Source organism: Arvicanthis niloticus, chromosome 18, assembly GCF_011762505.2.
Source record: "Arvicanthis niloticus isolate mArvNil1 chromosome 18, mArvNil1.pat.X, whole genome shotgun sequence".
In the NCBI taxonomy this organism is placed as follows: Eukaryota; Metazoa; Chordata; class Mammalia; order Rodentia; family Muridae; genus Arvicanthis; species Arvicanthis niloticus.
In genome coordinates, this window is record NC_047675.1 from 18,366,258 (window position 1) to 18,393,380 (window position 27,123).

Below are 27,123 nucleotides of genomic sequence, written 5' to 3' on the forward strand. Positions count from 1 at the left end.
TATTTGTTAACGGCAAGGGAGGTAACTGTTATACTGTCTCTGTCTTGTAGGCTGAGAGGTCATAGTTAGGGCTTCTCTTGCTGAGACAAAACACCATGACTAGATAGCAAGTTAGAGGGGAAAGAGTTTATTTAGCTTATACTTCCACAGTACTGTTCTTTATTGAAGGAAGTCAGGACAAGAAATCAAACAGGGCCGGATCCTGGAGGCAGAAGCTGATACAGAGGCTATGAAGGGGTACTGCTTACTGGTTTGCTCTTCATGGCTTCCTCAGCCTGCTTTCTTTTAGGACCCAAGACCACGAGACCCCTGGATGCTATCATCCACCATGGGCTGGGCCCTCCCCCATTACCACTAACAGAGGAAATGTTGTACAGATGTATCTCATGGATGCATTTCCTCAACTAAGGCTCCTTGCTTTCCGATGACTCTAGCTTGTATCAAGTTGACACACAAAGCCAGTCAGCAAAAAGACAGATCAGGCAAATTTGTTCAATGTTGAGGGCACAATTCTTTGAATCTGTGATCTTATCATGCCCATAACTTCCAAAATTGATAAAAAAAATTATTAAGGACTTGGATCTATTTGATGTACCACATACGAAAACATTGTAGGAGTTTTTAGTTTGGGAAATAGAGATATCTAAAAGAATTTTTCTGGTTAGTAACATGATTTATGATTAATATGGTACTTTAATAATGGCACTGTTGAGACAGATAATGAAATCCAGAATTCCTGTACTTACCTCTCTTATTTCTAGGCACATATGATGAAGGTTCAATAAGCCCTGACATAAAAGTAAGGTGTTAACAAATGGCTGGTTGTCAGATGGTCTGCAGTACAGAAAACATTGCTGTGGGGTAGGAAGACTTAGAGGCTTTCAGGGAGTAAAGTCACCATGTACAATGAACGGCAACTCAATAGTAGGCAGAAAATAAAGGAAAGTCCCTGTCTCTGAATCTGTACAACAATAAATTATTTGTATTGTTAAATAATTGTATGACTTAAATTTTTTCCCATGAAAAGTACATTCAGAGCCTAAGAAGCAAGCGTTAGGATTTGACTCCTCCCTGTGCTGTAGGCTGCAGCCAATCTATTAGAAGAGTTCCTATTTTGAAAATGTCTATATAGATTTCAGGGTACTTGATGTATTTGGTTAGACATACACACTATTTAATTATGTTTATCATGGTGATCTTAACTCATCAAATGGAAAATGCAGCATTCTGAATCTTCATGTCTTTCCTCTTGAAACAGCAAACTCATCATTACATTGGGTAAGAAACACAAGAGAAGGAACGAGTCTTCCGATGAGCTGTCTGATGCGGAGCAGATCTCCCAGCACACGCTCAAAGAGCAGCACTCTCAAGTGAGTATTTACTCCTGTTCTGAGAGGTAAAGCACTGTTAGAAGTTACGCAGGGAGCACAACGTTGCCTCATGGATATTTATGCTCTAGTTAAGTGATAAAAGTACAACTTATGATATAGTGAATACAGTAGGATAGCATTAGTCCAATATTCTTCTAGAATATTACCATATAATATTAGATGTGGGAATTTTACCTGCCCTCCTTAAACCTCTCATTTTTCAGTAGTGGAACTGAAACTCTGAGAGATTAAATAACAACACAAAGTCCTGGATGGCTTTTAACATGAGGCAGTATCCAGTGCTATCTTGGACTTACAGAATACTTTCAATGAAATAAATGGTCGAGATATTAATTTTAAAAATCAGACAAATTGCAGAACAAATGAATTGACTCATTCCCAGAGTCAGTACTTTTTGTCTGCTTATGTTGAAAAAAGATAACCTATGATACTAAAAATCCCAACAGACATAAATTTTGTGCGTTTTGCCTTTAAAAAATAGATGTATACTCAAAATAATCTTATGGGGAAATATATATACATAACCTACTATAGTGAAGGTCATAATAATTCAGGCCACCCTCTGCTTTCTAATATTTAAAATACTACTACTGTAGGCCATAGGGGTGGTGGCAGTTGTTGAATTATGGGGCCAGAAAGCCCCTGAATGGCCTTTCTTCTTCCTTATGCAGCTTCTTATCCAATGGGAGAGTAGTGGCTCAAGGCTCCTGGGCTGCTGCAAGAGTTGAGGTAAGGGCAGTGATCGAAGCTCCTAATATCACATGGCCTGGCCTTTTCTTCATATGCTATCCATAACTTAGGTAAACTTATACTTAACTTACTCAATATCAGAATTTTTAGTTTAATTTTCACTAGAAAAATGCTGGCCATTTTTCCATTTTGTAATTTACCAAACAGTGCAACAGTAGTATAGTTCTTCGTAAACATATTTTTCTGTTCTCATTGTAGTGATAGGTTGCTTTGATAAGTGTGTTGCTTTAACAAAACAAAAATAAAAAGTATATTTCTAATAAGTATAAATCTCTATCGTGGTGTATTTGACTATCATCTAGACACGAGAGAAAGACCCACATGGCTTTCACTGACAGCAGTTGTCAAGATGGACTCTTAAAGCTGAATTAGATTCTAGACACAGAGAAATCCAGAATTGTGAATATGACCTTTAATTTTATGCCTTTAATCTTGATAAAGAGTGCTTTCATAGTTAGATTATATTTAGAAGCCTATATGTTTTCATAAATACCCCTGCAGCAGATTATAAATATTTATAGAAAACTAGTTCTGGCATAACAAAGTATTAGTCACTTAAAAACATAACTCAGTGCTTTCTTTACTCACAGTGCAGTGAGCTGGTCTCCCGAAGCCTTTCATAGAGGAGGATAAAAGCCTGAAATAAACTAACAGAGAGAACATGCTGCTGTTTGAAAATCATGGAGAAAGCCAGAAAAAAAGCACATTTACCAATTATGTGATGTCACATTAGTTTATACACTTGTAAAACGAGTTAGAGATGCATGATAGGAAACGTAACTGGAGAAGTGGCGCAGCTTTGGCCTTCCCTAAAACGTGTGCTGTATATGCCACCGAATGTGGTTTAGGTTCAGATCGTCTGCAATCTTCCCTCCACAGACTTTCACGTCAGTTAATTAGGGTGATAAACTCCTCCTGGGATGAAAGAACAGTTGACAATAAGTAGCCCCCGCTCTGTCTTGTGAAGTTGTACATTTTTGTGAGTATTGAGGAAATTTTTACACCATGTATTTATGTTTTACTGAAGATCAGGGTACCAATAAGAGGCCAAGTAACCAGAAAAGAAGCTGTAAGATAGTTGAAAATACATCTTAGGATCTTGTAAAAATATATTGCATGACTCTCAAATTTAGTTATTTAGAAATCATGCATAATGAAATGTCAATAATACATATGTGTTTTATTATAGTAAATGTCAAGTTGAGTGCAACTTAAACTACTTAGAACATTAAGCTCTACATGATGGTTGCAATAGAATTCTAAGCATATATTTAACCTATGTAAATCCACAGAACTTTCCCTTTAGTGAACAGTAAATGTTTCATGTATTTTTCAAACTAGTATATGAAAAAGATGGATTCCTTGTAGTGCTTTTTTTTTTTTTTTTTTTTTTTTTTTTTTTTTTTTTTTTTACTATGGTTATATATTACCTTCCTGTCACTTCCGTGTTAGAAAATATAAATGTGAAGTCGGGTGTGTTGGCACATACCTTTAATCCCAGTACTTGGGAGGCAGAGGCAGAGGCAGGCAGATCTCTTGAGTTTGAGGTCAGCTGAACTCCAGGAAAACCAGGGCTACACAAAGAAATCCTGTCTCCAAATAGACAAGCAAGCAAGCAAACAAACAAGCAAACAAACAAAAATGTAAATGCACTTATGTCCAACAGAAGGGCTGGAAGTTGTTGGCCAGTTGTAGAAACCCAGCCTAGACACCTTCCCCCACCAACAGAAAGAGTAGAAGCAGATGGTGACCTATCCTAACAAAAAGGCATAGAATTTGGCTCTCCATATATTGCCTTTCTTTCCCGCAGTATTGCTCAACTCATAAAACAGAAGCATGGTCTTCCAAAGGCCACAGCCACTATAGATTTAGTACAGTAACACCGTGGCACCTCACTCAGCACTACACAGGTTCAGCTCATCCTGTCACAGCTAGGCTTGATATGGCTGTGAAAACAATGAAAAGGCTCCACATAGGTAATATTACAGGACCTCAGGCAGAACACCGGGGCTGGTTTCTGAGACCACTTCTGGGGATGTCAGGAAATGGAACAGGAAAAGCAGGAAGTGCTAGTACTCAGTAGACTAGATGGATGAAACCCTTCTGCCCCAATGGTTCATGGAAGTGCAAGCACCCTTAAGTGCTTTTGTAGTCTGAAACCAAACTAAGCTTTGACTTTTCTTTCTTTCTTTCTTTCCTTTCTCTCTTTCCTTTTTTTAGTGAAAAAATAAAAAATTGTGTAACTTTGTTTTGAAAATTTCTCCTTGAATTATAAATAGTCACAAAGATATTAATTAGGAAGGTGAAGCCATATACATTTGGTTCTGATTTAAAATTAGAGTATTAAAAAGACCTGTTACTATAAGTAATACCTTTAAAAAGACTCTAGTTGCATGGTTTTTGTCCTTTCTTTTAATGTTAAGGAAATTATTAAGATTAGTAAACCACTTTATTACTTCATCTAGATTTAATTAAACAGAATCATTTCATGTAGTTATTCTAAAAGATTTCATATTATTTTCTAAAACATTTTTACATACTTTAGAGAACATTTAATTTCTTTTGTATTTATACCCCTAATAATTATTTAACAAATAACCATTAGATGTAACTTTTAGGTTTGGTACCAATGTGTAAAACTATATATAGTTTAAAACGCGTATTGCCTAGGGAGTAAATTAATAGCTAAATAAGGTAACCCATTATTTTTATAATTGTTTCTAATGAAAACTAACCCAACAATAAAGGTATTACTAACAGAACATTGCCTTCCCTAGCTGTGAACTAGTTCAAAACAAAAGCAGATCTTTTTAGCTCTTTTCTTTATAAAGAAAAATAATAAAGGTGTCACTAAGCTCTCATATTTGAACTTGGGACAAGTGAAGATTGTGAACTCATGGCCATGAGCATGCTACAGCCTTTACTCAGAAAGCAATGAGAGGCGAGTGTGGGGCAGACTTTCAAAGGTTTATTTCTAAGACATCACCAATATAAAGAGCAATATTCTTTAAATCCCTGCTAAATATTTTAAAAATAATTTATAAAAATTAGGTCCTTGTGGTTCATTACAGAAAAGACGATCAAATCGACAAATTAAAAGAAAGAAATATGCAGAAGATGCAGAAGGAAAGCAATCTGAAGAAGAGGTGAAAGGCAGTCTGAGAGTGAAGAGGAACTCGGCCCCTCCGCCTGGAGAACAGCCTCTGCAGCTGTTTGTGGTAAGACTAAACCTGAGCCAGCAACCAGGAACTTGAGCTCTCTTGTTTTCTGGACTTCCTTGTCTAAATTATCACCATATAGTTCAACTATGAGCCAATCAAACATTTAGCCTTTGTCAGTGGATTGGAAACCTTGGGCAAATGTTTATCTTGTATATGCTCGAGCCTCCAGCTGGCGGTGAAAGTGGTGATGGTGGAGGTTTTGAGATGAAGGAGCACAGCCCAGTTAGTAGCGGCCAAGCAGAAGATGTCAAGGGCATTGAGGAGAAGACTTACTTTTCATTCCTGACATTTCATGTAGTGCTCAATCTGAATGCATTGTTGTTTGTTGAATGACAATTTTTTTTTTTTGAGAATGTATTCCATCATAGATTTTTCCCTCTTTCTCATAGGAAAATCCAAGTGAAGAAGACGCTGCAATTGTAGACAAGATACTAGCTTGTAGGGCTGTAAAAAAGGAGGTAAGTAACAGTACATTATACTTTACATGTATTATATTTTGTATCCTGCTTGAGTCACAGTTATTAATTTTAACTTTTTAGGTATCACCTGGAGTTATGCTTGATATAGAGGAATTTTTTGTAAAGTACAAAAATTAGTAAGTATTTGAATTAAAAATTATGTCTGTAACATTATGGTGTTTAGTTAAATATAAATTATTTAACTTGTAAGTATATTGAGTTACAATTAATATATTTTCATTTTATCTACATTTTATTAAAAAGTTTTATTATTTGTAATTGTAAGAACTCAATCTTTAAAAAGTAAAAAGTTATTTTTGAAAACTTTTATTGCCAGGCGGTGGTGGCACACACCTTTAATCCCAGCACTTGGGAGGTAGATTCAGGCAGATTGCTGAGTTTGAGGCCAGCCTGGTCTATAGAGCTAGTTCCACGACATCCAGGGTTACACAGAAAAACCCTGCTTCTAAAAACCAAAAAAAAAAAAAAGAAAAGAAAAAAGAAAAGAAAAAAGAAAGAAAGAAAAGAGAAGGAAGGAAGGAAAGAAAACCTCTCATGTTAAGACTGAATATTTGGAATTATATGAGCCTGTAAGAGTATTATAAAATATGATTTTATAAATTATAAAATTTATTCCCCTTCTGTTTTGAGCTCTTCAGGCATTTTTATATTTATACACAGCAATTGATCTTTCAGTTGCTATGCCAGATGTATACATAGACAACTTCACTTTAAGGCCTTACATTTCTACCTTGGTTAAATCAGTGGAGTGACCAGTTGGGAGAAAATGTGTTCCTTTTGTATAATTTCCAATTTTCTTCACTTATTTATTAACTCTTTCAAAGAAAATTGTGTGAGTTTTAATGCACATAGCTTTGATCATAACAAAAATCAATATAGTAAAAAGTAAGTCATGTTGTAGAAATAGCTTCTGGCCAGCTTATCAAGCCATGGAGACAAACCATGACTCCGTGGCTACAATTTTTAGCATTCTGGGATCAAATGTGTTAGAAGCCTTATGAAATCTATTGAAATTGAATAAAGTGATTACATACATGTAAAATGAAAGCTAATGGGTTTTTTGTATTAGATATTATAATTAAAAATATATTTGAAGAATCAATTTTCTATATCATTCTAATATATTGTATTTATAAAACTTTTAGCTCTTATCTACACTGTGAATGGGCCACGGAACAGCAGCTTTTGAAAGATAAAAGGATCCAGCAGAAAATCAAGAGATTCAAGCTAAGACAAGCACAGAGGGCACATTTTTTGGCAGACGTAAGGAAAACCACTTTACTGCACTTGGTATTCTTTACTCATTGAGAATTTAAGGGTGCAGCTAGGAATGAGGTTCAGTGGTAGAATATGTGCATAGCACACACAGAACCCTGAGCTCTCGTCCCAGAGCCGCAGAGCAAAGCACTCCTTTTTACATTACTAATGTTAATAGTTAATAAGAAGTGTTATCAACTGGCCACTCCACTGATTTAACCAAGGTGAAAATGTAAAGTCTTAAAGTGAAGTCATCCATGTATACATCTGACATAGCAACCAAAAGATCAATTGTCATGTATAAACATAATAACACCTGAAGAGCTCAAAAGAAAAAGGCGATAAGAACCTATAATTTATAAAATCATACACTATTTTTCTCTTTCCTAATTACCTCGACAACTCCGGAAATAAGAGTTCTAATAGGTAGCCATAGTGGTGCGTGTATTTAATCTTAGGAAGCAGTGACAGATAGATAGATCTCTGTGGGTTGTGGTCAGCCTGGTCTCCATTAACAGTTCCAGGCTAGCCGTTCCTCTCTGCTGAGTGCCGGTCTTCTAAAAGATAACACAGAAGTACTGAAGGTGATACAGAAGTCAATGGCAACTAGTGCTTGTGTTGTTAAAGTAGCGTGGGTCTTGTTGATTGTAGTGGAATGTGGGTCTGTTAATATCACAAGGTATTTTTCAGTGTGTCTCCAAGTCATGGAAGTAGCAAATCGGTGGGAAGCATGGTTTTTAGAGAAAGAAACATATCCCATGTTTGTCATGAACTTTGGTGTAAGTGCACAGCATCACTGAAAAGGGTTTGTTCACTTCTAGGCCTCACCGGGTGGCCTCATGTCCTTCTCTCTGTTTCTTTTCTGTCTCTGATATACTTATTTTTGGTCAGGTTTCACTATGTTGCCCCAGGTTAGCCTGGAGCTCACCATAACTCACCGGGTCCTGAGTAGATCAGGATAGCCTTGAACTTGATGTGGTCACCCTGCCTGCCCCTTCGTGCGCCACTACCTTGTAGTTTTGCGATTTTTAAAAGTTTGTTTCAGTTTAAACTTTACCTTGAATAAGGTAGTTATTAAAATATCACAACTAATTTTCACATTCATTTTAACTAGATTATTTTGTATTTACCTATTCATTTTAACTCTAGCCATTGTCTCAACTTTTTTATTATCATACATGTAAATTTTTTCTGACACATTACTTGGTCTCTTACATATGTACAATTGTTATTTCTTCAATAGGCCTTATTTGTATTTCAGAAATTATTGTACCAGTATTTTTATAGCAGAATGTTCCAGAGTTCAATCCTGCATGTTACTTTTAGTTGTTATGTTTCCTTTAATTTGGATTTGCTTTTCCATCTTAGACATTTTTTCCCATATCTTTATTTTTGTTTTTTTCAAGTCAAAGTTTCTCTGTGTAGCCCTGGCTGTCCTGGAACTCACTTTGTAGACCAGGTTGGCCTTGAACTCATAGATGTGGCTGGCCCTGCCTCCTGAGTGCCAGGATCAAAAGCATGCCATCAAACTTGACTTCTAAAAAAAAAAATGACATAGGAATGATTGCTCTTCCTTCTCCATGGATCTTATTCATTGTGTATGGTAGTTATTTGTTCCATGTTATATCTGGCCAGGAGGTGGCTTGATCGCTGGGGAAAGTTGGTACCTGTCAGATTTGTCCTATGTAGCCCTGGCTGACTTGGTGCTTGCTTGTAGACCAGGCACGGCAGCCATGTGAGAGTTCTGAAGTTTGTGTTAGCCGTCACACCCAGATATATCACTCTTACTTGCAATCATTAAAGTTATCTAACAGTTGGTTACTCGGAGGACTTGTAACACTTCAGATGCTGGGAGTTCTTCCTGTTCCTCTAGAGTCTCTGACTGGTTCAGGTTAGAAATTCCACTGCCTGCCTGCCTTATAAGTTACTTGAATATCATTGTGGTTTTCACTAGATAGATTTTTCTCACCTGACTCAGGTGTATCATAAGGAAGACCATGTGATTTTTTTTTTCTTTTAAGCACTGAAAATTCTTTTTATCATTATACTACATTTGACAAAGATTGCATGTACTTTGTGGCCACAATTTGATTTTTAGTTATATATAACATCATGAATCATATCAAATGGATATATTCATCATCAAAAAATAGTTATCACCATCTTCCTTTTTCATTTTGAAAATATCAATGTTGGGTTACGCACGTTGTTATCAGGCAAATCCAATATCAAGAGGGGCTTGGTGTTAAATTAAGTCATAGCATCCAGCACACCACAGAGAGACAATTAAAGCTAAGCTGGCTGTGGAGAACGGGCTTTCAAAGATGTGTAGGAATTGCTCAAGCAGGTGAAAGAGAGCAGCAGTCTAGTCAGCAGAGAGAAGCTGGGGGTAAAATCATAAGCTCTGACAAAATGTGGAGTGCTCCAGGTTCTCAGAACATCCTGTGTGGTGCGCTGGAGCATGAAATCTGGTTAAAGTTGTGTTACGCTTCAGGAAATGATGCTTCTGGAAAGGAAGAATCCTGTCATTCCTCACAAACGAGTGTGGGCCTCATCCACAAATAGGAGGAATAGGTGAAGGGTTTCAAGCAAGGGGGCAATCTATGAAATTTGTCCTTGAAAAAGATTATGTACATTGGGGACAATAAAAACCACTATTTTAAGAAATGAAGGCAGTAGCTCAGGGACTCCTTCGAAGAGATTGTGGCAATCATTCATCCCACCTCTGGGGCTAGAGAGATGGCTCACCCATTAAGAACACTCCTTGTTGCAGAAGATCCAGGTTTGTTCTGGAACCTACATGATTTCACAACTATCCTTAGCTCAAGATTCTGGGATCTGACCCCTCCTCTGTACCTGCAGGCAGCAGGCATGCTCACAGTGCATATACATACAACAAATATATGCAGGCAAAAGACCCAGATGTACAAAGAAAAGTCAATAAAAATTTAAAGGACTCACATAAGTGGCACCATGATGATGAGAAAGAAGGTCTCAATATGAATCTCCTTTTAAAGGAGAGACTACACCTACATGATGAAGGCACACACCTTTAGTCCCTAGCATTCAGAAGGCAGAGGCAGGGGGATCTCTGAGTTTGAGGCCAACTTGGTCTACAGAGAAAGTTCCAGGACAACCAGGACTAGACAAGGAAACCCTGTCTCTGAAAATAAAAAAATACAAAAATAAAAAGCAAAAGGAGAGACTGAGGGAAATGCATACAGCTCAGTGGTAGAGTGTGTGTACTGCGTGTCAAAGGCCTGAGTTTGATCTCTGGCACCACATACACAGAACTCATACAAACCCAACACATTGGCACGGAACAGTAATACAAATATTTTAAGAAGATCATGAGTTTGAACTCAGTTTGGGCAATATAATAAAAAACCAGTTTTGTATGTTATGCATGTACACGTGTGCACACACCCAGATGCAATCTCACCAGAATGTACAAATTGCTGATTTATTGATTGATCGATTTTTATTATTTATTTATTTATTTATTTTATAGCATTGGTGTTTTGCCTGTATGTGTGTGTGAGGGTACTAGATCTCCTGGAACTAGAGTTACAGACAGTTGTGAGCAGTCATGTGTTTGCTGGGAATTGAACCTATTCCTCTGAAAGAACAGGCAGTGCCCTTAACCACTGATCCATCTCTCCAGCCCCCTATTTTGTTTTTTTGAGACGAGTTTTTCTGTGTAGTCCTGGCTGTCCTGGAACTCTCTAGTGGGACCAAGCTGGCCTTGAACTCAGAGATCCTTCTACTTTTCCCCACCCGCAAAGGATACCTGGCTCCAAATTGCTGATTTATTAGCTATCACAGGGTGAAGGAAGGAAAAGAAATCTCACATCACTTCTGTTTTGGTAACTGAGTGTGGAGCAGAGAGAGAGGTGTTTTCATTTATCCAATTAGAGAAGATAGGACACTCACAGGCGGTAGAGAAAACAAGTCCATCTGAGTATGAAGTAGCCACATAGATAGTTAGTGTTCAGCTAGATAAGTGCATATTAAGACAAGACCATGCCTGAAGGTAAAGAGTATGATAAAGGTGATGACATTTGCCATGGGAGACAGCATGTGGAGTCAGTGGTCTTCATGTCTTACTACCATACAGAGTTGCAAAGGAAAGATGCCCAGGCTGTGTTTAGAGCTTTAAACTTATCTGCTAGAGTAAGTTACATATCAGGAATACAGTATTTTAAGTCCTATTAGTTTTCTTAAATTACTTACAACACAGTGGGTGGTTCATAATATACTTTATAGCTTTTGAAAATTAAATTGGAAGAATTTTGTGTATTATAAATGTAATTGCAGTTAAACTGATGTATTTGCTTATATTTATGTCTTTCCATTTTTTTTTGTAAGCTAATTTACCATGAAATTTGCTTGTTGATTTTAGATGGAGGAAGAACCCTTTAACCCGGACTATGTTGAAGTAGACAGAATACTGGAAGTTTCTTTTTGTGAAGATAAGGATACTGGTGAGGTAATTACTTAGTAAAAACAGTCTCTAAGGGGATGGAATTCAATTCCCAGCATCCACTTGGCAGTTGTGTCTCCCACTGTTTGTAACTCCAGGCTCAGGGGATTGAACACTTTCTTCTGCCTGCCAAGGGCACACACATCGTACACAGACATTCCTGCAGACAAAAATGTACATTAAAATAAATATAAATGGGGGAGAAATGGGCAAGGCTGGTAGGTAAGAGCACTAGCTGCTCTTTCAGTGGACCTAGGTTCAGTTCCCAGAACCTACCCAGCAGCCCACTAACCTGTAGCTCAAGTTATAGGGAGTAAATATAATTTTATTCTAAGAAGTACCTTAAAATTTCTAAATATTCAAACCTAGTATACTTGTTAAAAAAACAAAACAAAAACAAAATCTAAGGCCTAAGCCTTATTTTAGAAGGCTGGGCTCAGTTCCCAGCACACATGTGGTGCCTCACTTGTGCCTAGCTCCAGTGTCAAAGCATCTGACCTCTTCTGACACCTGGAGGCACCTGGCATGCACATGGTACACATATCTCCATGGAGGCACCCAAACACACACATAAAACCTTTTTAAAAAATGGTTCATTTGTTTTCATTTTTAAGTTATTTAGAAACATTTTCTAATTAAACTATTTACTTCTTTCCAAGTGGCAAAATGAAAAACAATTTCTTTTTTAGTCTGTTATTTACTACTTGGTAAAGTGGTGCTCACTGCCATATGAAGATAGCACCTGGGAATTAAAAGAAGATGTAGATCTTGCAAAAATTGAAGAGTTTGAACAACTGCAAGCTTCAAGGCCTGACACAAGACACTTGGTGAGAGCCCTTTGTAGACAGCTCTTAAGATCTTAGTACTGTGTATTTAGCTGATTTAAGGTTATCTTCAGTCTTTGTGTTTGTGGCATATATGGATTTACAACCAAGGCTTTTTATATCTAAGCCCACACTTATTTCTTAGATCTACAGCCCTAACTTTAAGTTAATATAGTCTTTGGTGTACAATTGATACAGTATTCTTTTAAATTGCTACGTAATATCCCGTGTAACTAATTTAGTTTTTCTCTATTAACACGTAGTCCTATTTTTTCTATTATATATAATGCTTCACTAAATATTAAGTCCTTGCATAGTTTTTGAGAGATTAGAAATGTAATTTATTTGAACAAATGTACACTTAAGAATTCATTAAGTATCTTTTTACAAATTCCATTCTCACTAAGATGTTCCAGTTAACAATTCCATGGCTGGGTGGTGGTGGCAGCACGTTTAGTCTCAGCATTTGGGAGGCAGAGGCAAGTAGGTCTCTGAATTCAGGGACACAACCACAGCCACACAGAGAAACCCGTATTGAAAAACAAAACAAAATAAAACAACTGTCTCTGAATTTGTCTCCTGTTATCTCTTTTAGATCATTCATATAAATTTTACTCTCAATTTCATCTCTAACATTCCTCATTCTCTATTAAATGAAAAATTCAAATCAAGCCTATTTTTCTCTAAGCCAGTTATTACTCATAAGTATACAATTATCTGTTTCCATACCAGCTTTATATCCTCTGAAGAACTTAAGATGTTTTTATTGTATGGATGAATTGGATTAACTGTGCTATTTCTGTATTTAAATAGTGGAGCTAAGGCTGGAATATTGCTCACACTGCTTTTCTTGTGAAAGTATAATCCTACGAAGGAGCCCTACACACTATCTGCTGCAGTCTGCATTCTTCCCCACTCTGCTCACACACAGTAGCTGAGGTACCACGGGCACAGCTTGGCAGTGCAGCCTTGTGAGGGAGCCCTTGCCCGACTTCCTAGGCCTCAGAAGCACTCACAGAACTGTCTAGAGGCCAGCTGGTCAGCATTCTGTGATTTCCATCTGGATGGCATTTTTCTTTTCCTTGCTTGATGATACTACAATACAGTGTTGATAATAGTTTTTGTAACAAAAGAACATTTGCTTTCTTTCAGGTGCCTTTTTCTATCCCTATTAAAATTCTCTTTATTTCCTTTTGTTTTCTTAATCGGTTTTATTTAAAACTTTAAGACTGCGTGGCTATTCCTTGTAAAAGCCTGACTTACAATGTATCCCTTTTTAAACTTTGTCCATGTAGTGAAAATTCTGTTAAGAAAAGAAAATTTAAATAACCTTTTCATGAAGAATATCAGAGTGTGGTTCCTGTTCATTCATAGCACCTGATTTTAGCATCAGGGCTTCACAGAATGAGTGGCATTGTGAGCCTTGCTGTTAACATTCTCTGGGGGCGTTTAAGCAGAATTAACTTGGTTTTTAAATATTAGGTAAAATTTCATCAGGTACTGTATGCTTTGGCTTCAAGGTTCTTTTAGAAGCAAGGTTGCTTGGCATGAGCAAGTTGTATGAAAGATATGCATCATTTATTTTATTTTTTGTTCACAAAGGATCGTCCTCCCTCTAATATTTGGAAGAAAATAGATCAATCCAGGGATTATAAAAATGGCAATCAACTCAGGGAATATCAACTAGAAGGACTCAACTGGCTCTTGTTCAATTGGTATAATAGGTATGTCGTATATCATAAGAAAAGGTTTTACTGTATGCCAAAAGATGCTAATCAGAATTGGTACTTACATTGCTATACAGTTAGTGCCAGGAAGTCTTTATTATTTAAAACGATGATACCTCAGGAAAATAATGTGAATTACAATTTTGAATGCCAGTTTAACCTTTGTTTCCTATAAGTATCTATCACTAACATGTTTGTTATTAATAGTTAAATTTGAAATAACTTTCTTATAGTCTCAAAATACTCACTGTGTTTTAGCTTTTCAACAGGCAATTTATTTCGAGAATTGTATCTGTTGAGCTGTATGTTAACACCTGTAGAAATTAGTGTTGATATTTAATGTAAATTTCAAATGACATAGACTGTAAGCAGATAATTGAACATAAAATTATGGGAATATAACAATAGTTTCCCTTGGCTATTGTTCATTTTCTAAGTTGTTCAACATACTTTATACAACATATTTATTGAGGTAATTTATTGAGGTAAAAAGATAATTTCACAGGAGTTAAAAGGTGGTATCATAAATGAGAATGAAGTGTAAGTACAGTAATATCTACAAGTGAAATGTTAATCCTAGACATGATAGCGGGAATTTAGTGGTACTTGTTTTGAAAAATCCATTTTTTTCCTGTTTTAATTCTCATATTCTTCCTCTGAGTTGCCATACTTAGTTATGCTGAGTTATGAGGCTTAATTAGGAGGAGTGAGAATGGCCTGCTAGCCATGCCGTGTTCTCTGACTTATGCTTTATAAATATTAATCATTAATTCCTTCAAGGGAATCTTCCAGGTAAAAGAACAATGCACTTTAGAAATTGTCTTCTCTTAATAGTGCCCTTTGCATTTTTTTTATTACCTGGTTTACATTTTCTTCATTTTCCTCTCACCCCTTAGATAACTCTGTCCAGGTCTCTCTGTATGATTGCTTCACAAAGAAATCAGAGACAGTAGGCTTCGCATTCTCAAATGCTTGCCGGCCTTCGTGCCTGGTCCTCCTAGTACTTCTCCAGATTCATAGCACTAACCTCATGTCACACCCACGATCAAATCATGCTGCCTCAACTCTACAGACAGTCTTGTGTCCAGCCTTGGGTCAGCTCTCCTCTTTTATACCTTCAGGCCATGCTGGAAGACTCCTTTGTCTAAATCTATGAACAATTTCGGTATTTAACTCATAAAAGTGAAATAGAAAAGTGTAAGTCTTTTGACTCTGCTTTTCCTTCTAACTTCCTCAAGTCCCTTTGTAACTTCTCTGCAAAACTTGAGCTCCCATTCACCCTGATCCCTGTTTTCTTTGCATTCTGTCACAGTCTAGATTTCTGTTATATGTTCACCCTCTAGCCTATCTTGGTATAGAACTCACTGTGTAGACCAGGCTAGCCGCAAACTCATGGCCGTCCCTTTGTGTTAGTCTCATCAGGATTACAGGCATGCAGCTCTGTATCCAGCTTTGGGCTTTGTTTCTGTTGCTTTTCTGAATTTCTTATTCCCAGTTAGTGGAATATTCTTAGCCTTAATGAAATATTCTTAGAATTAAATTCATCTCTCCTGCAGTGAATATATACAAATTGCTATTTCTTCCTTTAAATTTTCCATTCTTATTCTCAACACCTTCTTCAGTGTGACTCTCTCCAAAATCTTTAGCCTCTCTGTAATTATGACTTTCAACTGTTTGCTGGCTCTTTCTCTTCTATATTTTAGCTGTTTCTTTTTTTCCTCTTTCCCTAGATTTTATCTTTAATTCATTTATTAGATTCCGTATTTTTTCTCAGCCATTCCAGCAACCTGTTCACTCTCCATTTAAATTAGCCAATATTTTTTATGACTCTATAACTTTATTCTTAAGGCCTTGAATTATGGTTCTATATTTATTTTTGTCTTTAGCTGCCTTAGTATCTGATTCAAAGTTTCTCAGGTACATCATAGATTTAAAACTAATCTTACTTTCTGTTTTCAACATATCAAATTTGTTCTTTCCAATATTTCCCACATGGCTAACAACACACTAAAGTCTGGCTGTTACCCCATCCATGTAGTTGGTGACCAGGGCAAGTCATCGTAACTCTGGCATGTCCTACTTTCTTAACAACATTAGTGCCTGTGCCCGACCTGTCTTCCCTGTACTGCGATACCACCTTTCCAGTTAGTGCCAAACTTCTCCTTTCTCACTCTTTAGTTTCTACCTTTTGTAGCAGTGAAGTAAAACTTACAATGTTGAGCTAATCTTGTTGTATTTTTATAAGATTTTTAGCGCCTGACTTTGTGTAATAGAATGATGTCTAATCTCTGACTCTTCTACTGATCTTTCTTCCCTTCTCCTTTCCTTTTGGTTCCCTAGTTCGTATGTGTTACTTTGATCCTTTTCTTTGCCCTTTGAAAAAAGTCTTAACATTTTCAGTTGACAAATCAACTGCCCTGAAGCCTTCTCCTTTGTTCTAGCCAGTTTATTATTTATTGTTGTATTCTCCTGGTCTTCCATAAAAACATTTACTCTGTTTGCTCTTCACTAGCCACATAGCAAAATCATCTGTGGAATTTATTTTTAAAAAATGCGACTCCTTAGATCTTATTCCATACACACTGGATCAGAATGTATCGCGCGAAGGCCTAGTTATCTGGTAATTAGGTTTTCTGTTTGCTCTTCAAGTTCTGTAGGGTCTTCTAAAACAAAACCACAGGTGAATGCCAGAAATAAGTTCTTCTACAGTGGCACATTGCAGGACTACTTATGTGTTTGCATGTCTGCTTCTCTAATAGACACATGCCCCTGGAAGGCAGAGAGCACGCTCTGTTTCTTCTGTATTCTATCTTCTCTTACTGTCCTGAGAAAATGGAAGATATTTAATAAATGCTTCCTGAATATTTGACATTCCTTACTCTTGCCTTTTCATTCTTCAAATCAGACACTTACTGGATGGTATCTTCGTTTGAAGCTATAAAAATCTAAAAAGTGTTTCTTTAACAGATTATAGTAAAATTATAATTTGAGTTTACTCTGCATTTCAGCTACTTTTTATATTTTTATAAATGCAAGTATTTTCATTGGATCTTTGTTTATTTATGTATATTTATCTTTTAAAACAATAGTATTCTGAAAAGCCCGATGTGTGTATGCATGGATAATATATTTATTTATTTCAGACGAAACTGCATTTTAGCAGATGAAATGGGCCTTGGCAAAACCATTCAGTCGATTACATTCCTCTACGAGATCCTCCTGACTGGTATAAGAGGGCCTTTCCTGATTATCGCACCGCTTTCCACCATTGCAAACTGGGAAAGAGAATTCCGTACATGGACTGATATTAATGTTGTTGTTTATCACGGGAGCCTGATTAGCAGACAGATGATACAGCAATATGAGATGTACTTCAGGGATTCTCAGGTGTGCAGTTACTGATTTTGTTTCCTTTCTTAAAAGAATATGACTGAATGTGATTGCATTCCATGTCAATGATCTGTAATTTTGTTACAGATTTTAATTACTTACTTGAACCTCATCTGTATTTATATTGTGATAAGATTTAGTAGCTAAAATGCAGTTACTAGAGCCAGTTTAATAGTTCTAGTTTACTATAGCACAGAATATTGATTTACAAAAACACATAAGTTGAATATAGTCTATATTTTCCTAACTAAAATAATTTCTTTTTATTTTTTAACTCCTCTTAAATATCCATTATTTCCTGATATAACTGTCTTTGCAACGTATTGTTCCTGCTGTCTGCTTTCATCACTGACTCTCCAGTAACGAGGATGACAGTAAATGCATACTGAAGTGAGCCAAAGGCTCTCTTTCATGTTCAGTGTATTTTGATTTTAGTGTTGTTTGGTTTTTTATTTGGTTTGTGGGCTGGCAGCAGTAGATCCACAGTAAAGCCCCTGCATAGCATGATTACCTCATGATTTCATAAGAGATACAGAGGCAGAGAGAGAGAAAGACCAGAGAGAAGAAACCAAGTTGTGGTCTTGAATGTTAATATGATCTTTCTGATTTAAAAAAAAAAAAAAAAAAAAAAAAAAAAAAAAAAAAAAAAAAACTTTATTCAGAAATAAAAGCAAAATCAGTAAACACAATCACACAATCCAGACAGCATTATACTGTTAAACAGGTTTATTGTCTGGTTGGCTACCTCAGTATCTCCTAAATTTCCTTTCTTTCATTTATTGTTTTGTTCTTTAAAAAAAAAAAATCAGTGTGCAATGTGGCCATATGCTGACAGTAGAACTCAAAGCAGGACAGTGGGCGTGGCCTTGGCAGGACAGTGGGTGTGGCCTTGTGTTCTTGTTTCCAACTGTGACTGATTTTCTGTTATTTCCTGCTGAGAATTAGCGTGCAGCAGTGTGTGTTTGTATAACATCACTTTCCCTTCTGTTTCCAACGTTGACAATATTGCCTGTGTAGGAAATTGAACATATGCACCACCATCCAGTTCTCTGCCATACAGAAAACTACCACCTCTGCACTTTTACAGTCATATGGCATCTTGGATTCTAGTGTGATTCCCTCACATAGTATATTGCTCCTTTTCAAACATTTGAAGAATTATAAAGCCCTATGGTATCATAAAAATAATTAGGTAACTTTTTTTTTTTTAAAGATAGAAGTCTCATTGTATAGCCCAGGCTGTCCTTAAACTCATGGGAATCTTCCCATTTTAGCATGCAAGTACTGGGATTACCACCATGTGCTCTCATACTGAGAGTCAGAATTTGCTTCTAATAGAAAACTCAACTAAAATTATGGGACCTTAAGAGGTTTTTATCTAAGCTGTAACTTCAATGTAAATATTATAGTTTAGTATAAATGATAGTCTGAAGCCAAAAGATTCTCTATACATAATAAACTGAATGATATATATATATATAATATTATATTTTATGAGTAATGTTAAAGTTTCTAACATCTTAGCTAGAGATATTGAATTTCAAAGTGACTCAAAATGAACAAAATACATCTGTACTATAAAGTAAATATAGATACAACTTTTAAAGTTAAGTCTTACAAATGTATTTTAATCAGTTAGTTGGATATTTCCTTCTGTGTTTTCAAGTTATTAAATAGCTTAAGAATTATAGTAGTAGCAAACCTTGCTGATTTTTTTTAACTCAGGAAAAAGTACCATAAAGAAATAATAGCCACAACTAATTACTTTTAAACAATTTACATATATTCTTTTTCTTATTCTTTATAATCTCAACCTTGTAAAATAGTTTTTATTGAATTAACTTTGTACTTGAGTGAAATGGGTCATAACGAAATTTATGTGGATCACAGTAAAAGAGCAGAGCAAAACTAGTATTACTCAGACCCAAGAGCCCTTGTTATAATAAAAATCCTGTTTACAAAGCCTTGACATGCCATGAGTTTGTCCTGTGTCCCCATGGTAGTGGTATCGTACTACTGTAGATATCACTGTAGAGCTGCTGTCTAGCTCAGTGCACAGTGTGAAGACAATAGGAGGTCATCTATAAGCCATCCAAAGACACAGTTCTTCTCAACCTTTCCTTCTGTCCTTCAATACCTAAGAGTTTGTGTCTCACTTGCATTTAGGGTTACTAGCTCCTTAAACTACTTTATCTCACCCCTTCCTCTAAACTTCAGTGTAGCTGTCCAGTCTCCTCATCCTTTTTCATTCATAAGCATAACATTAAATCACTTACATGCTGACAGAAACTCCCCCAAACCATAGCAACTCTAAACTCTTTCCTAAATTTCAGAGTCCTGTAAAATGCCTAGTTACATCTCCAGTTATCTCAGCCTTAACATTAACAGGACAACAATCATTAGCTCCCTAATATTAATGAACCACAGTGAACCAGCTCCCCAATCCAGTTGTTGAAGCCAGCGCTCTAGAGCAGCGGTCCTATAGTAGGAGCACGAGCATCTAGGTGCCACTTGGATAGCACTTTACTTTGTTTTACCTCCCTTTATATCTCCAGCAACTAGAACAAAACCAGTACATAGGTATGCAATAACTATTCTCTGAATAAATTATTTACACGGCTATTATGATACTCATTATTTGTTTGCCTTTGTAAATGTACATTCATAAATACAAATACTAAACATTAGTACTAAAATCTCCTTGGCCAGATTTTATAATAATCATATTTAAAATTGACTTATTCACCCCTCGCCCCCTTTTACCCCTGAAACAGTCTTACTATGCAGCCCTGCATGGTCTGAAACTCATTATGCAGACTAGTATGGCTTCTAACCCACAGAGATCTGCCTGCTTCTATCTTTTTGATGTTGGGGTTAAAGATGTCTGCCACCACACCCAGCCTCAATTCTTTTCTTGAGACATTTTATTAGGATATACTTACTTGTGTTTAAATAATACACATGTATAGTAATGCCATGTGTGTCCATGTGTGTGTGTACACGTGTGTGTGTCTGTGTGTGCATATGTGTGTGTCAGCATGTGCGTGTGTGTGTGTGAGAGAGAGCTTCCTTGGGTTTAATCCTCAAGAACTCCATTCACCTTTGAAGATAAGGTCTGTCTTTGTCCTGGACCTCCCTTAAGTTAGACTGCTTGGTCTCCCCAGGCCTCCTTCTGACTCCACCTGCCTGGTGAAACCACACTGAGCAGGCTTTTTATGTAGGTGTTAGGAACTGAACTGAGGTTCTTTCTGAAGCTTACAGAAAAGGCCCTTTACCAACCAAGCTCTCCTTCCAGCCTGGTAGGGATGATTTTTTTTGGCAGTGTTATTGAACAGCTATCTAATGTATTTCTAATAATGAAACTTTATAAGTGTCTGTGTATGTAAAAACATCAATGAAAATGGCTTATAACACATTCTACTTTTATGCCATAAGAAAAAGTAAACTGAAGATATTCTTCCTGCGTATTGTGTGTGGTAACTTCTAGGGGCGCATCATTCGAGGAGCATACCGATTCCAAGCCATCATCACTACCTTTGAAATGATTCTTGGGGGCTGTGGAGAACTTAATGCAATTGAATGGCGATGCGTGATTATTGATGAAGCACACAGGTTAAAAAATAAAAACTGTAAACTCCTGGAGGGTTTGAAACTTATGAATCTGGTAAGTAACTTAAAGTACCATTTTGACTTAGTTTCCTAACTAGGTAGTAAAGGACGTGGAGACTCAAAACTAATGCAAAACCATTATTTTACATTTTTTAGAACTGGTATTTTTAAATACTATTTTGCTAACTGAGATATTTTGCTTATTTGGCCTTAATTAGCATCTGTTATGAAACTATGCCACTTTCTAAGATCAGATTTAATTATTTATAAAATTAAAAGAAGAGGGCCTGAAGAGAAGGTTCAACAGTTAAAAGCACTTGCTGCTGAGGAGCCTGTTCAGTCAACAGTGTCTACACAGGCTCACAGCCATCACCAGCTCCAGTTCTGGGGCATCCTACCTCCTCTTACAGCCTCTGTAGTACTAGACCTGCATGTGGTACACATACATTCAGGCAAAACATCCACACTCAAGAAATAAAAATCAAAAGAAGAAACCTGTAGATATGAACCATTGAAAAGAAAATAAGGCCACAGAATTTCAAACCTTAAATTCCTATATAAAAAGCCATTTCTCTTGCTACATCAAGGAAACATCTCTTTTTCAACAGATGGAGACCATTACAGAAAGCCACAACCAATCAAAATGCAGAGTTGTGGAGCCCCAACAGACATCACAATAGAACTCCTGAATCCGAGGCTCAGAGAGTAGTGTGGAAGAGGGGTTGGAAAAATTGTAAGAGGCAGAGGAACAGGGCATTTGCCGTAAGATTGTATCTCCTAGGAGTATCAGAAGCTATACTCGAACAGCCATACCAACATGACTGCCTAAACAGGAGCTGAACAAGAACACTATCCATGTTAAAGTGGATGGGGAAGGACCCTAGGCCTCAACCGTACACAAATAATTCCAGGCAACTAAAGAGTGGTGCGGGTGGGAGAAATGTCTTCCACAGGAACAGCACAGCAATTGGTTCTCCTGTACCAAGTGGTCAACCCAGAAAACATGCACGCAAATAGTGTTATATAGAACAAGCAAGTTGTATCATGAAAAAATCAGCCATGGATTTGAAGAGGAGCATGGAGGGGCATAGGAGGGTTTGGGGAGAGGAAAAGGAGTGGGGAAATGGTGTAATTATTACTTTATATCAAAAAATAAAGGAAATAATTCAGAAGGAAGCCATTTCACCAAACTTCTCATGTCATTTATGATAGAAAATTGAGCCTCCATGACACACATGTAGAATCAGAGGACAACCCTGGATGAGTTAGTTCTCTCCTCCCATCATGTGGTTTCTAGGGATCGAACTCAGGCCATCCAGCTAGGCTTCAAACACCTTCACTCCCTGAGCCATCTCACCAACCTAAAAACCCAACTCTACATGTTCATGGTGTTTGCTGTAATTAATACTAGAGGTTCTTAAGATCATATTACTGTTGGCATGTTTGCTTCTTCAAATGCAAATGTTTGTAACATTTTTAAATTACTTTCCCATAATCAGTGCATCAATACTAGAGCAAATCAGCATAATGACACCCAATAAAAATTAGAGTCTTCTTTTTCTTATGTATGTGGACCCCAGTTCAACTCCTCACTTCAGTTTTACATTTATTTGTCTGTTTTTTGAGACCAACACTTATCAGATATATAGATATTATTTAGATATAGACATATGGAGGTATAAAAATATATGTTGGCTTATAATCAAATCACATTTTAGTATGCTATTAAAACAATTCTTGTTTGCTCTTAAATTTTGATGGGGTTCTATAATCAGAAGTATATTCCAGTCAGCCATTTGCTTATTTGGATTACAGAACCTCAGTGACTCAACTGCTTGCTTTTCTGTGAAGAACTGAATATCAATATCTAGATTTCAAAAATGAACTTCCTTTGATTCACAAGTTTCCACACTGACAATTGAGTTCAAAGGGACAGATAACCGTTTTAGTTTTGAAACACCTAAAATATGCTTCTTCAAACGTTTAGAACTTTTACAACCACAAATAGATAAAATAATAACAATAACAAGAAGATAGACAGTGGTAAGTTGCAAGATGGATCAAAGTTTTATGAATTTACTGAATAATACATTGCTGAATATCATGGGAATATTGTTATATTTGAATCAACTTGTGACTAGTAGGGTCAGAAACTACTTGCTTATATTGCAGTCAATGTGGGATAACCTATGTCAGCTTCCATTTCATTTTAATCCCAAGGCGTATACTTAGTCATTTTTGTTTTCTGTAGGAACACAAGGTGCTCTTGACTGGCACTCCTCTCCAAAATACAGTCGAGGAACTGTTCAGCCTTCTTCACTTTCTTGAACCCTTAAGGTTTCCGTCTGAATCAACATTCATGCAAGAGTTTGGAGATCTGAAAACAGAGGAACAGGTGCTCTATTGTTTTTTGTAAATAAATACAAATCTTTTATTGTACTGTCTATGATAATTGGACACATATGTGATATTTCTCTCATGCTTATTCAGGTGCAGAAACTTCAGGCTATCCTTAAACCAATGATGCTGAGACGATTAAAAGAAGATGTGGAGAAGAAATTGGCACCCAAGGAAGAGACTATTATTGAAGTAGAGCTTACCAACATTCAAAAGAAATACTATAGGGCTATTTTAGAGAAGAACTTCTCATTTTTATCCAAAGGAGCTGGACAAACAAATGTACCTAACTTGGTCAATACCATGATGGAGCTCAGGAAATGCTGCAACCATCCGTATCTTATCAAAGGTAGCTAAAAGGGGTCACAACAGACATCTTCCTTCCCAACAGGAATCAACAAGAAGCAAAGCTCCCCTGTTTGCAGCTCCCGGTTTACTACTTCCTTACTCTGCTCTGAGGGCTTCCAAGCACCTCAGCGTCAGAGGCAATGTGACTGTCCAGTTTGAGCACACCAAGTCACTAGGTCAAGAGTTCACTCTGTAGTGGAGAATCCTCACTCAGATCAGACAAACATATCTTTTAAGTGTCTGCATTTACAATGTTTTCCTGGTTTCTTTCCAGTCTATATACTCTAGTTAGTGTTTCAGAGTTTGTCCTAATAATGATGCTTTGTACAGTCTTGTTGGGTTCTCCTCCAGAGTCCCCTTTGTACATGTTTGAAGTTGTTCACTTATCCTAGATGACTGACAACGTTGTGGAGTCCTTATACTGCTGGGCTAGAAAGGCTGGGGAAAGAACACAGAAAGCTCCTTGATTCTTGTCTAGAATCTCGGAAAGAAGTGTAACAAGGACCTTACAGGGCTTTCTTTTTGATATTTTCTTATTATTTTAGTGGCTAACATTCACATCCAGATCAATTATAATCATCCTTTGGTTGTACCCAAAATTAAGATTTTTTTAAAACTATTAACCATTTGTTTAAGAATCATGCATGTTTAAAGGTATATGTATTCATTTCTTAGCTTTGGAGCTGCAATTTGTTTTCTTTAATTTTGGTTTTGTGGGGTTTTCTTGTTTCTTTTGTCCGGCTTTGGGTTGATTTGGAGTCAAATAGGAGGACATGGTAAGGTCTCTCCTAGTACTCCCAGCAATCACCGTGCTTCAGCTCTCCATGAGCTGCTGTGCCCAGCAGACCTGTAGTTTTGTTATTCCTTCCTAGAAGCACTCATTAGCAAACAAAAATCAATATAAACACTTAAAAAGATGCTTAAGACATTATCTATATCTTCATGAAATTAACAGTGTCGTGTTAGTGGATGGTTAGGTACAAACTTAAATAATTCTAATAAAAGCAAAGCAGTTACCACTGGAAAGTTGTACATTACCCAAGTCCAGAAGTGTCCCAGTTCTGATTTAACCTACAGCAGCTGGAAACTGCTGGTCAGTTTTTATTGTTTTTTTTCATGGCTTCCTTCTCGTACAGGTGCTGAGGAGAAAATACTTGGAGAATTTAGAGATACATACAATCCATCTGCCTCTGATTTTCATCTGCAAGCAATGATCCAATCTGCTGGCAAACTGGTCCTCATTGATAAGTTACTTCCCAAAATGAAAGCCGGTGGCCATAAAGTGCTTATCTTCTCTCAGATGGTCCGCTGCCTTGACATCTTGGAAGACTATCTTATCCATAAAAGGTACAGAAGCATATGTGGTTTACCTAGTTCATAAACTTTGGGGTAATGTTTTTATTTCATTGAAATAATTAGAACTTGCCTATACTTTAATCTTTTCTGGTTTGCTTAATATGGATTTGTTATTCTGTTTCGGGTTTTGATTCATGACAATGTAAGCATTGGATTTAACTTAATCAGTATTTATATAAACAAATATAGCATATATAAGATATTTTATGAGAATTCAATTTCATATCAGTGTATTATGAAAGGAAACCAGAAATTTCAGCTGTTGATTTTGTTTATTTGTTTTTGTTCTTCATTTTTGTTTAATTATTTGTTTTGAGACAAGGTTTCTGTGTTGCCCTGGCTGTCCTGGAATTTACTCTGTAGACCAGGCTGGCCTGAGAGATCTGCCTGCCTCTGGAGGGCTAGGATTCATGGCATGTGCTACCACCACCTGGCTTCCACTGTTGATTCTAATATGAAAGATTTTGATCACTTTACCTCATGTTAGTTGATATTATATGATTATGTAGTTCATTGTTATTGCTAGTTACTTTGTGTAGTGTGTGTATTATGTATGTGATGTGATGTGTGTGTGTGTGTCTGTGTGTGTATCTGTGTGTGTCGAGGAGTGGGGTACTTCACTGATGTCTAGAATGCCTGGCTTATTAGCCCTAACCGTCCTCTGATCTCCCCCTCCCAGCCCTGACCACAGGCACATGGCACTATTCCCAGACATCACTTGTACACAGATCCTGGGGTTTGAAACTCAGGTCCCTCCTGTGTGCATACCTAGCACTTTCCCACCTGAAAAACAAAAAACAAAAAAACCTCAGGTTCCATTCTGACTTTGTTTTCTCCTTTGGAGTACTGTGGTTTGAGCTTGAGGTCTTGCATTTCTGGGCAGTATTTGCACTTAAATGAACTCATACTAAAATGTGTATTGCTCTCAAGTTTATACCACATAAGATTATTAAATCACGATATTGCCTTTAAAAATTCTTACATTTTCTTTTTAATATTTATTTATTATTCATGCATATCCATGTGTGTCAGTATGCGTTTATGTGCATCACATGTGTGCAGGCACCCAAGCAGGTCAGAGGGGGTCATAGCCTGGCCCTGGGATTAGAGGCACTTGTGAGCCACTTGATGGGGGAGGGGTGCTGGAATCAAAGAGCAGCCATACCTCTCAACTGGGGGCAGGATGGGAGTGGGAGGCGGGGCATGGGGAGGGAGGCATCTCTCCATTTTCTTGATTGCCTTGTATAAAATACTGAAAGCGATAAATCTGTGCAAACAGTTTTCAAATGGTGAATTTTATGGAAAATCCTCAGGGTTTGTTTTTTTTTTTTTTATGGGTTATTTTTACATTATGAGCAACATTAGAAGTTGTAGTCTGTTTTATACTAAAACCCTAGAAAATATGTAGAAAGAAAGTATACAAAATAAATACCATTTAAGCCTCTGTGACAGCCTCTGAAATGATATGCATATGACTTGCAATTAAAAAGTTGAATGTTGGCCAGGCAGTTGTGGAGCACGCCTTTAATCCCAGCACTTGGCCAGCAGAGGCAGGAAGATCTCTGAGTGCAAGACCAGCCTGGTTTCAGAACATCCAGAGTCAAACAGAGAAAACCCTGTCTGAAAAAGTAAAAGCAAACAAAAAAGTTGAATGGTAAATGGAAAAGAATAAAAGACATTTTAAATTGTTGCTTTGTATAAGGACTACAGAGACTTGTACAACATTCCAGCTCTTCCTCCGCAGACACTCCTATAGTAATTGAAAGGATTTCATGGGGGACACTCACAGCTTCTTGAGTAGTCCTGTCAAAGTTATCATTGAGTGACATCGGCAGCCTAGGTATTGTGAGTGGTGTTTCATTATGTTTGTTTTTGCAGCAGTGTAAATCAA

At 36.9% G+C, this 27,123-nt stretch overlaps 1 protein-coding gene across 17 annotated transcripts in view; it reads left to right on the top strand.

The window, feature by feature from the left end:
• The window catches only part of Chd9 (chromodomain helicase DNA binding protein 9), a 214,173-nt gene that overhangs the window by 135,417 nt on the left and 51,633 nt on the right, over positions 1–27,123 (top strand). For all 17 annotated transcript variants that reach the window (XM_076915591.1, XM_076915599.1, XM_076915600.1 and 14 more), the window contains 13 exons: positions 1,259–1,370; positions 5,213–5,359; positions 5,752–5,820; positions 5,902–5,957; positions 6,987–7,104; positions 11,501–11,587; positions 12,271–12,408; positions 14,008–14,129; positions 17,276–17,519; positions 21,010–21,186; positions 23,383–23,526; positions 23,622–23,877; positions 25,013–25,223. In XM_076915591.1, coding sequence (XP_076771706.1) covers positions 1,259–1,370; positions 5,213–5,359; positions 5,752–5,820; positions 5,902–5,957; positions 6,987–7,104; positions 11,501–11,587; positions 12,271–12,408; positions 14,008–14,129; positions 17,276–17,519; positions 21,010–21,186; positions 23,383–23,526; positions 23,622–23,877; positions 25,013–25,223 — 1,881 coding nt within the window. The remainder of the gene's footprint in view (positions 1–1,258; positions 1,371–5,212; positions 5,360–5,751; positions 5,821–5,901; positions 5,958–6,986; positions 7,105–11,500; positions 11,588–12,270; positions 12,409–14,007; positions 14,130–17,275; positions 17,520–21,009; positions 21,187–23,382; positions 23,527–23,621; positions 23,878–25,012; positions 25,224–27,123) is intronic.